This window comes from Symphalangus syndactylus, chromosome 1 (genome assembly GCF_028878055.3).
Source record: "Symphalangus syndactylus isolate Jambi chromosome 1, NHGRI_mSymSyn1-v2.1_pri, whole genome shotgun sequence".
Classification (NCBI taxonomy): Eukaryota; Metazoa; Chordata; class Mammalia; order Primates; family Hylobatidae; genus Symphalangus; species Symphalangus syndactylus.
In genome coordinates, this window is record NC_072423.2 from 145,171,122 (window position 1) to 145,183,560 (window position 12,439).

The following is a 12,439-nucleotide window of genomic DNA, read 5'->3' on the forward strand; positions in this document are numbered from 1 at the left end:
CAGGGAACTAGATCCTATGTAAACACCAAGCTGTTATTTATTGAACAAAATCCTTGAGTTAGGGGTAGAACTAAATGTTTTTCATGTGTTGTTTAATTCTCAAAAATCTTTAAAAATGGTACTATCACCATATCACTTTTATTAGAAAATTGATAGACTCAGGTAGAACTGCGTATATTTTTGCGCAATATGAAATTATTCTTTTTATTGTTCGATAATTGTCAAATGTGAAAAATCTTATACATCCAATCTAATATCAATATGACTAACACACATGTAGATAAAAGGTATAGATAGATACATATAGAGAGATACAGGAAAGCAGAAAACCTCAGTCATCACTGAATAGTGATAAGATTGTGTTTAACATTTTACTCATTGTCTATAATTATTCATGTTGTTTTTTTTTTTTTTTTTTTTGAGATGGAATCTCGCTCTGTTGCCCAGGCTGGAATGCAGTGGCGTGATCTCGGCTCACTGCAACCTCTGCCTCCCAGGTTAAAGCGATTCTCCTGCCTCAGCCTCCTGAGTAGATGGGCCTGCAGGCGCCCGACACCACGCCTGGCTAATTTTTGTATTTTTAGTAGAGACGGGGTTTCATGATGTTGGCCAGGATGGTCTTGATCTCCTGAGCTCGTGATCCACCTGCCTCAACCTCCCAAAGTGCTGGGATTACAGGCATGAGCCAATGCACCTGGCCTATTTTTGCATAAAAAATTAATGTTTAAGCCTTTTATTTTTTTGAAACTATAAAACATATTGCTTTAAATTATTTCAGAATGATAATTAGCTTGTTTAGAGAACATATGCCCATTTGGGGATATCTATCAGCAGCTCAGTATGTTCCTAAAATACTATTTTAGAATAGAATTTTTTTTAATTTGGGAAATAATTAATCACAAGATTGTTCATCAAAACATTGACTGTATTACTGAAAAGAGAGGCAAACTAAATGCAGCTTTTTTAAAAATAAATCTGGCAGATCCATACATATAATACAATGGAGTTTGTTAAATTATTTTTGTAGAATAATATTAAATAATAATATGAAAAAGTACTTATGATAGAGCATTACATTAAAAAGTTGTTTCCAGATTGTTTAAAAATGTCATATTTTAAGTTAATAATATGGTAAAGGTTGAGACACATACACCAAAATCCTAGAGTTTAAGCTAGGATGGTGAGATTCATGGTAAATTATATTTTCATATTGTCTATATTTTCTAAATTTTCTGCTGTGAATATATATTTTATAACAGTTAAAAAGGAGTCTTATGAGAATTGTACCTTTATAAAGAGAAAAAATGTGTTTGCCCAATTTCCTGTTCCACCAACTGTGAATTAGGTCTGTGTTAACTGAAAATGACACTTTTCCGGCAGCTCAAGTGAAAGGATGAAGAAGATAAACCAACAATTTATCCATATTATGCATGACACCACTATTATACCACTTATTGCTCTTGTCATCATCATGATCAGCATTATCATTGTTAACATATTCCACATGCTTACTTCAGAAACTGTATTAAGCATTAGTCCACTTGATTCTAACAACAGTTCCGTAGATACATAGCCTTTCATAATCTATAGAATTTTTTTGAATTGGCAAAGCCAAAATCAATGGCCAAGAAGATTCATATAAGCAGCAATTCAGAAAGCATGATATAATCCTGGAATCCTCTTAACGTAAAATAGGAAAGGGAGAATGTATGCTTCTCAGCAATATACTTAGTGTGGTTCACACATTGTAGATTAAAAATAAATACTCGATTTAGCCTAGCATTGAAAATGTTGGAATGGAATGGAATAAAATTAATGGAGTGGCATGATATGGGATGGGATAGTGTATGCATTTAAGGATCAGGTCATGACTGGTTTATTTTTACTTAAATATACAGCTCAACTCCTGAAGTGGGAAACGAAGAATTGCTCAGTTGGTTCAACTCATGCAAATGATATAACGCAAAGTCTGACGGAAAAAGGAAATGACAGTGAAGAGGAAATGAGATTTCAAGAAGTCTTTATGGAACATATGAGCAACATGGAGAAGAGAATCCAGCATATTTCAGGCATGGAAGCCAACCTCATAGACACAGAGCATTTTCAAAATTTCAGCATGACAACTGATCAAAGATTTAATGGCATTCTTCTCCAGCTAAGTACCTTGTTTTCCTCGGTCCAGGGACATGGGAATGCAATAGATGAAATCTCCAAGTCCTTAATAAGTTTGAATACCACATTGCTTGATTTGCAGCTCAACATAGAAAATCTGAATGGCAAAATCCAAGAGAATACCTTCAAACAACAAGAGGTAAGAGTTTGTGGACTGCAAGATCACGTGCTGGAACTGAATCCATCCAAGTCTCTTCTCCTTAGGCAGTACAGGAAAGCAAAAGTTGCAAACCCTGTTTCATCATCCTGTTTACCCTGATTTCTATGGCGAACTTATCAAGATTTTAAATGAATGTTAAGGGATTTAAAACGGATTCCCCTTCTCCAAACTCTTAGAAAAAGGGGAAATTTTTCCCATTGAATATAGACTCTCTTTACATATTTTATAAATACTGTTAAAATGTCTTTTTAGACTGCCTAAACCAGTCATAATTTTTAGATTTTCTTAGCGTATCTTGAGAAGTGAACGCTCTGTGTGTGAATTTTGCAACAGACCCATTTGTTATGCTTAGATTTTTTTTATTTGTAAGTTTCATTCAGAACTTTTGAACCTTAACTTAAGGTGTCAGAAGACAATGGTATTACAGTTTGTGTATGGGGAGTCTATTGGTGAACCTCATCCCAACATGTTGATGTTCCGTTTCTATTCCATGTCACGTCTAAAATCTATCAGTGTTTCCTACATTGTTAATAAGTAAGCATATCAAAGCGTATTGTGATATTAAAGCCTTGGGCTATAGAAGGATTAGAGAAAGTGTACAAAGAAGAAACTGTCCATAGTTTTGAATAATATAAGAAAGAGAGGAAGCTAAAATGTTAGTTATCAGAATAGACATTGATTAAGCTGGGGGGAAAGAAGAATGGAGAAGAAATACTATTTATGTAGAAATAGGGTCAGAAGAGCACTGAGATGATGTAAGGACAGAGGGAAGGTGGATAAGATGGAAGAAGAAGGATACATTTGATTCTGGCAGTGCTTTAAATCCTGCAGAGACCATGGAATGTTTTTGTTTGTTTGTTTGTTCATTTGATTTTGAGATGGAGTCTCACTCTGTTGCCCAGGCTGGAGTGCAATGGCGAGATCTTGGCTCACTGCAACCACTGCCTCCCAGGTTCAAGTGATTCTCATGCCTCAGCCTCCCATGTAGCTGGGATCAAAGGCACATGCCACCCCACCTGGCTAATTTTTGTATTTTTAGTAGAGACAGAGTTTACACCATTTTGGCCAGGCTGGTGTCAAACTCTTGGCCTCAGGTGATTCTCCCGTCTTGGCCTCCCAAAGTGCTGGGATTACAGGCGTGAACCACTGTGCCTGGCTGACCATGGAATGCTTTTGAACCCACATGTGAGGAATTGAAAGCAAGCTGGAAACTATTTGGAATGTGGTAGAAATTTCGAACCTGTTTGAAGTGATAATTAATGGAAACAATCAAAATCTGGTGATCAGTAAGCTGTTTGACTTTGGATAGATTACACTTAAAGTTTTGGAGGGGATTCCAGCATTAGAGAAGGAAATACAAGGGAATGGTGAAAGTTTGAAAGCTATATACATCTTTAAAAACAGTAGTCACTCATAGAGACTTAGAAACTAGGTCAGTGCCAGTGTGTGTGTGTGTGTGTGTGTGTGTGTGTACATTCCTGCGTACACTGAAAAACAACACTGGGACTCTCATCCCCGTTGCTTGAATAGTTTTATTGATCTTTGAAACTTTAGTTCGATGTAGGAATAAATAAATTACGTGAATGCCTGAATTTGTAAATGGCGTTTGAGGAAATGGCTTATAAGTGACACCAGCATAACACTTATCAAGGACACACCAAAGATTAATTTGAAAGAAAGAGGAACAACATTGGCACCAAATGAAAGACAGGGGTGGCATTTATCATCTCCATCGATAGAGGTGAAAAGGACTGTATGACTACAAAATTAAATGCCTGTTTCTAGGAGGGTCACTGGTGGTAGCATGTGGAGGGAGTGTGTGGATGCTGTATAGGATTTTTTGAAATTAAATACACTTTTCCTCCTCCCGGTAAAAGTAATTTCCAATGAAATCTGACAAATGTAAACACCATATGCAGTTTTCAAAGAAAGAAATAAGGCAGCCTCAGTGGCAGGGCGCAGTGCCTCACGCCTGTTATCCCAGCACTTTGGGAGGCCGAGGTGGGCGGACCACGAGCTCAGGAGTTTCAGACCGGTCTGGCCAACATAGTGAAACCCCATCTCTACAAAAAAAAAAAAAAAAAAAAATTAGCTGGATGTGGTGGTGTGCACCTATAATCCCAGCTACTCGGGAGAACCGCTTGAACCCAGGAGGCAGAGGTTGCAGTGAGCCAAGATCATGCCATTGCACTCCAGCCCGGCGACAGTGCGAGACTCAGTCTCAAAAAAAAAAAGAAAAGAAAAGAAAAAGAAAAAGTAGCCTCAGATTTTAGGTATGATGAAAAACTTGACTGATTCTTGGTTTGTAGGAAGCAAAATCACTTGCTAGTCCCTTAACACTTCATGCTGAATGTCTGGAACTGCCTGACATGCTTGCGGCAATTTTTAGCCGCCTAAATTAAGTCAAGTGTATTTATCGTGGTGGTGTGCCCTACAAACATCCATGCTCACTATTTCACCTTTATTGTAATGATGGTATTGCACAGAAAATATCAAATGGTCAGGGAAGGAGGAGGTGCAGTATAGAGAACTTCTAATCTAGAATAAGGTTTTGTTTGGTAGAAGGCACAGTTAGAGCAATGAAAGCTGATAAGTCTCTCTGCTTACGTATAGTGTCATTGAAGAGGCAAATCTAGATACACTTTCATTTATTTTAGAAGGTCTTACACCCTGTCCATCTTGATCCTCTCACCTAAGCTTGTCTAGTCCAATCCAGCTCAAGAGAGTGTAATATTCTTTTTACATCTGGATTAAAGAAAAATATACCACTGGCTTATTTCCCTATGTTGAAATGGGAAATGAGTATCTATCAACTTTAGAACATAGGAGTACTTAATACAATAATAAAGCATAGAATGAAGACAGAAAATGGGATAAAAGTAGAGCAGAGAGGCAAAAATTATTACTAGAATAGATGAGAAGATTTGGTTCATCAAAAAGAAAAAGCCCAGTGCCAAAAGAGAAAACCAAGCAAAGGATCAAAAAGAAAAATTAATAAATATTAATCGTCAGAAATTTAATGACTGGATACTTTAACCTCATTATAATTTGAAAAACAAGTTAAGTAATAATCATTTGCTATGTACCTACTCTTACTATGCAAACTGAAATACATTAATGATACCCAGTATTTAGCTGCAAAAAGTGGACACTGATACGCAGTAAGAGGAAGAAAAATGATAGCATATATTTGGAGAGCAGTATGGCAATGGTTGAACAAAAATGCTGTTTAATGTTTAGTCCCTTTGGTCAAATCCATTTCCAGGAGGATGTTCTATAGAAGTACTTACATCAATATATGAATATATTTTAAATGATGTTCATGGCAGCATTGTTTAAAGTTGTAGAAAAGTGCACAGCTCAAAACACTATGAATAGGAATCCTAAACAAATTTTGAGAAACAGATTCAATTCCACTAAATTACTGAAAATGTCAGTCTCTGAAGTATTTTAATAGATAAATATCCTTAATATATTTTTCAGTAAAATATAAAAGTATATTCCAGGATATAGGTAGATCCTCTCTGTTTTTCTCACTCTAAGTATGTGAATGTGTATGTATAAATATACACAAAATATATATGTATTTGAAAACACAAAATACTAATGCCTCAAATACAGAGGCAATGCAAATTGAAAGTAAAGCACTGTTAATATGCGAGTTTGAGGTTTTATTGAGTATGAAAATCTATTGTCAATGTTCATCACCACTGAGGATTATGACATTAAACTTCGTTTATTACTATAAAACAATTTCCCATATAAATCTATCAAATTTAAGGAATTTGAATATGTTGCCACTGTGAGTACAGTATGAAGACATTTTACTTCAGATAAATTAAGACCTTATGATGTTTATTTAATTTTATTGTTAGCATTTTGACATCTATATTTATAGGAATAGAAACATATCATAGATATATTAAATTGATTTTTGAAGGGGGTTGTGATTGTAAACATTCAGCCATTCAGTCAAAAGAGGAAATGTTTCACAATTAAAGAATTATTACTTTCAAAACAGTTTTCTAATTTCTGTTTTCTTATTCCATAAACCTCCTGTAATATGTTTTTGAAAACCTGAACTCCGAGGGTTTCTTGAACTTTCATATTTGATAATTATGTATGTAACAAAGGCTGTGAATGCTCACTTATGTTTTACAGGAAATCAGTAAATTAGAGGAGCGTGTTTACAATGTATCAGCAGAAATTATGGCTATGAAAGAAGAACAAGTGCATTTGGAACAGGAAATAAAAGGAGAAGTGAAAGTACTGAATAACATCACTAATGATCTCAGACTGAAAGATTGGGAACATTCTCAGACCTTAAGAAATATCACTTTAATTCAAGGTAAAATGTTTTGTCATTCCTCCAGAAAATGATATATATATTAAAATATACTGATACATGCAGAGATTTGATATTTGAAATCCTTTGGTTTGAAATAAATAGTTTTTGAGCATACATTTACTGCAGATAACCAGAGGAAAGAATATTAAAATCAGATCAAGACAGGGTACAATAACAAGTAACCTGGTATCATTTAAATAGAAAGGGATAAGCAAAATATATCTTAAGGTCTAAATATTTTCTCATTTTTAAAAACTACCTCGTAACTACTGAATACAAGTTTTCTGTAATTACAAGTTTCTTCACATGTTCACAAACCAAGCTTGTTAATACTGTTTTTTCAAAACTTCCAGTCTTTCATTTCTTCTGCAGCACCTGTTAGTGAAATAAGGTGAATTCAATCTTACATATATAATATATATATATGCTTTCTTACTATATATATATAGGCTTTCAGTTTTAGCTTTACATTTTAGATATTTTAGTTTTAGCTTCACATTATAGATTGTTTCTATATTTTGATTTTTTGATTTCTATATTTTGGTTTTGATTTTCTATATTTTGATTTCAACCATTTACATATATTTTTCTATATTTTGATTGCAACCTTTTGCCTTTTAGTATCCTTTGTTTTAGGTTTATCTCTTGTAATGAGCACTTAACTTTTCTTTTAAAAAACTATACAGTCTGACCATCTCTTTTTTTTTTTTTTTTTTTTTTTTTTGAGACAGAGTCTTGCTGTGTCGCCCAGGCTGGAGTGCAGTGGCGCAATCTCGGCTCACTGCAAGCTCTGCCTCCCGGGTTCATGCCATTCTCCTGCCTCAGCCTCTCCGAGTAGCTGGGACTACAGGCACCCGCCACCACGCCTGGCTAACTTTTTTTTGTATTTTTAGTAGAGACGGGGTTTCACAGTGGTCTGGATCTCCTGACCTCGTGATCCGCCCGCCTCGGCCTCTCAAAGTGCTGGGATTACAAGCGTGAGCCACCGCGCCCGGCCCATCTCTTTTCACTGTATTTATTTCCACTCTCTTATGTGCTCTGGTTTTCTTTGGTTTATTTTATGTTTCTTTTGCTTTCCTGTGTTGCCACTTTTGGATTGATTAACATTTTTCTCTTGCTGAATTTTTCTCTCTACCAAAGTTACCAAACAGGTTTTAGAAACTTTGTAGTATGTTTCTATTTTTTATTGATTGTTGACCTTAACATTTATCTTGAAGTCTAAAGTTGATCAGTATCTTAACATTCATCCTAAAATACACAAGGAACTGAAAGTGCTTTGATGATCCTCTTCCCTAATTTCTTGCTAATATTTTTGGTATGGTTCATTCTACTTTATTTTTTTTATCAAGAACTTAGTCAATATTATTTTTCTTTTTTTATACAGACAATATTGTGGAGCCCTAATTAGGGAAAAGTAGTCAGGCTGGTAGGACCAGGGAAAGCAAAGAGAAAGAAGATAAGCTGAAAATCTGCCTTTCTTCTTGGCCCAGAACATGTAGGTCCCTCCTGCATGAAACTTATCACCAGATATCTGCAAGTTAACCCACTGTAACCTTGGCTTATCAGTACTGCACAAGATCTCTTCAGCATACGTTATAAACACTATTCTATGAAATCTTCAGCAAACCTTTGTTTCCTGACTATCAGTTTCTCTTCTGCTGGCCTGCTCATTGCCTCCTTGCAACGTATTTTCCTGCTTTTGTTAATAAATCTGCCTTTCTTTATCTACAACCATCTTGGTAAATTATTTAACTCTGCACCACTGGCTCAGATAGTCATCACTCACCCACAACAAATATTTATTGAAATTTGCCCATGAATTTACCAATTGTTCTCCCTTCTTCTTTTTTTTTTCACGTTTTTTTTTTATTATTATACTTTAAGTTTTAGGGTACATGTGCACAACGTGCAGGTTTGTTACATATGTATCCAATTGTTCTCCCTTCTAAAAGCACCTCAGTCATTTCTTCTGGGATTATTTTCCTTCTGCCTGAAGTATATCTTTTAGAAGTTCATTTAGTGAAAGTAAATTGATAATGAAACCTTCTGATTTCATTTTCTCTATTTTGTCTTGATCTTTGAAATTGTTTTACTATATACACACTTCTTAGGTTGACAGTCATTTGGATTCCTTCTATCAGTGTGCTGAAAAAATTGGTCCCCTGGCTTCAAGCTTTTCTTATGGCTCTTAAAATGACTGCCACCAATCTGTTTCTCATTCTCTTTGTCATTCGTATCTGCAGTTTTGCTTATCTGTGGTTTTGTATTGATAATTTATTCATCTAACTTTTGTTGTACTTCTTATATTAGTGGATTTATGTCTATCAGTTTGGGAATATAACCAGCTTCATTCACTTTGACTATTGCTTCTTCATAATTCTTTCTCTCCTTTCCTCTGTAACTCACAAAAAATTCATATTGGATATTCTCATTCCAGCTTCCATGTCTGTTAAGCTCTGTTTCATGACTTTAATATTTTGTCTCATTTTATATCATTAGCAACTAGAAAAAGAGAACCAAGAATTTCATGTGATTTTATTTCAAATACACTAGTTTGAGAAAATTGAGAAGCCTAATAATCAAGTGATGACAATGAAAAAAAAATAAAAACAAGTCCCAGAAAACTATATATAGACAATTTTTACTTCTAATGCTTATAGTTAGTAAAACTATGTAAATTTACAGACACATAAGTATGTAACATAATGGTGCTTTTAAAATTTAAGAAAATGGCCGGGCGCGGTGGCTCACGCTTGTAATCCCAGCACTTTGGGAGGCCAAGGCAGGCGGATCACGAGGTCAGGAGATCGAGACCACGGTGAAACCCCGTCTCTACTAAAAATACAAAAAATATATCTGGGCATGGTGGCGGGCGCCTGTAGTCCCAGCTACTCGGAGAGGCTGAGGCAGGAGAATGGCGTGAACCCGGGAGGCGGAGCTTGCAGTGAGCCGAGATTGTGCCACTGCACTCCAGCCTGGGTGACAGAGCGAGACTCCGTCTCAAAAAAAAAAAAAAAAAAAAAAAATTTAAGAAAATGATAAACACAAAATTCAGGGTAATGTTTATCTGTGAAAAGGAAATAGATGAATGAGATGGGGGAACATCTAGGTAGATACCAATTTCTTGGATTGTGATATTGCAAGGGTATTCTCATTATTGTTGTACTTCATAGCTTGCTTATACAGAACACATATCACACATAGTATTTATCACAGTAAAACAGATGATAAAGAAAAATTTGAATTAATCAGATTTTTCTCTAACAGTTAGATACCTCCACTTTGGATTTCAAATAAATGTCCAAAGCTTTACAAATTCAAAACCAAATCCTCACTTCTTAACTAGCTATCCCCATCCACCTCCCCAAATCTGCTGCATTTTCAGTCTTTTTGATGGATTTGTCATTTTCCAACTACCTGCTCACTCTGTGATCTTGGAAGCTGTCTTTGACTTCCTTGCTCTCATTCTGTACGTAATCCATTTGTGAGTCCTACTAATTCTTATTTCATACAATATCTCAAATCAAACTTCTTCTTACTCTCTATTACTGGTGTGATTCAAGCAACCATATCCCAGTCTGGTGTATTACATCTGCTTCTCTGTTGGTGTCCCTGGCTCTGCTCTTAGTCCATTCTAAATAGAGAGAAAAAATGCTATTTAAGAAAACCCATACAAATTACTGGATGTGTGTGGTTTCTGTCTTTACACTAGATGTGTCTTTTCTCTCTCTTGCTTAAATCCTCCAATATCTTCTCATTAGATTTGGGATAAAATCTAAGCTTCTACTTGGTCTGTCACCTGTCTATTTCTCTGCCCTAATTTTCTAAATCTTCCCTCTGTCATCCTTCTGCCTAGCTTGGAAATGTGGAATAATGAAGTGCCACGAACAAGTAAAAGTTAATACAGAGAAAATGCTTGTTTCATTTTGTGCTGTCCATAATGAACACTAGACGTTTTCACTTTCTCTTGAAGTGTTCTGCTCTACATCTCTGCTCCTTCTTGGCTCCACTTGAAGTTACCTCCTCCACCTTCCACCATTCTTATTCTAACCTCCCCCATGTCTCTGTCTACCATGATTTGCTTTAATTTCCTCATAGTATGTACCACTGTATGAAATTATGTCATCTCTGCATTTCCTTACTTGTTTAGCTTGTATCTTCTCCAGTAGTATGTGAGCTCTGTGAGGTTAAGTCTTCTCCTTCTTGTCTACCTCTGCATTCCCAATGCCTGTTAGAGTGCCTGGAAAATGGTGGATGAGCAATTATGTATGTGTTGAGTGAATAAGTGAAACTAAGACTTTCTTCTTAGCAAGTTACACTCTGTAATAGCAGTGTCATTCTTCCTGGTTTCCAAGCTATCGATTTTAATTATTTTATATCTCCCAAGACCACCATTAGTTCTCAACGTTCTGTGTTCTCTATTCTCTTGTCATCTCTTTATATCCTCATATAAATTATTCTTATCACTTCTTTGCCAGAGTTGCAATTGTTTCCTGCCCAGAGTGTAATCCTTTTTGCACCCTTGTAGATTACAGCCTTGCTTTAGGAAGCATAAAGACTATCTGTTGCCCCCTCATTAGACATACAGTTTTGCCTATAGCACTCAAGGTCTTCTTCAGTGTGTCTCTTAACTAGTCTTGAATGCTTCATTCCCTCCCTTGTCTTTTTTGTATATCAAATATTTCAACTAATTTGACTGTGATTCTAATGTACCCAGTACTTTGTGCATCCTGCCTCATGTCTTTTCCTTTATTTGAAATATTTTCTCTTTGATTTGTATTCGAAGATATCTTATTTATCATTCAAAGTCCATCTGAGATGCCACCTGTTGCATGAAGCCTTTGCTGGTTCTACCAATAGTAAGGCCCAGCAGATATTTATTTCTGTCTTAATATGGAACATTAAGTATTCTCTCACAAGAGAATTCTCAATGTGATTGTTATGTATAAAAGTATCTCATACTCTCTTCCAGAACAGTGTCAACTCTCCCTGGACACAAGTTACTTCAATTAGAAACTATTCTTTATATCTCTTATAGCACCTAGCCATAAAATATATATTAATTAAATTATAATTTAAGAACCATATTTTAGAAATTAATGAGTGTTTTATCCTTTATCGTGTGTTGATTGCAGAGTTAGTGTAATTACTTTGTGTTCTCTTTTCCTGTATATTAATAATCACTAAATAATTGTACAGTTAAAAGAGACAAAGATTTTTAATACATTTCTCAATTAGTTATGATAATTAGAGTCTTAAAGAACTACATAAAATTTCATTGTGGAAATGGTGAAGTACAGTTTGGTGGAGAGTTGGGGATAACATGATTTAAAGAAGCAAAGATGAACTCTAGAGAAATGTATTTAAGAGAAATAAAGTGTAATATGGCTCTGTGGTGAGAATAGCTAACATTTTGTTTATTTGGAAAAATTTTAGATATATTGGCTTCCTAGGATATAAGAGCACTAGAAAATAAATTTTGATTTTTATAGTAGAGAAAATGAAAAAGGAACTGAGGAAATTTGAATTTGGAGTTTTGTAAAATTAATTACTGAGATTTTAACAGCTAGACTGTAGGCTAGAAGTGGTGGCTCATGCCTGTAATCCAAGCACTTTGGGAGGCTGAGACAATATAATCCCAGCACTTGGGGAAACTGAGACAAGAGGGACTTTTGAGCCCAGGAGTTCAAGACCAGCCTAGGCAAGGTAGCAAGACCCTGTCTCTCATAAAAAAAAAATAATAATAATAAATAAATAAA

At 35.3% G+C, this 12,439-nt stretch overlaps 1 protein-coding gene across 12 annotated transcripts in view; it reads left to right on the top strand.

Annotated features, from left to right (window-relative positions):
• MSR1 (macrophage scavenger receptor 1) overlaps nucleotides 1-12,439 on the top strand; it is a 526,719-nt gene that overhangs the window by 459,106 nt on the left and 55,174 nt on the right. For all 12 annotated transcript variants that reach the window (XM_063613221.1, XM_063613216.1, XM_063613217.1 and 9 more), the window contains 2 exons: nucleotides 1,899-2,311; nucleotides 6,494-6,680. In XM_063613221.1, coding sequence (XP_063469291.1) covers nucleotides 1,899-2,311; nucleotides 6,494-6,680 — 600 coding nt within the window. The remainder of the gene's footprint in view (nucleotides 1-1,898; nucleotides 2,312-6,493; nucleotides 6,681-12,439) is intronic.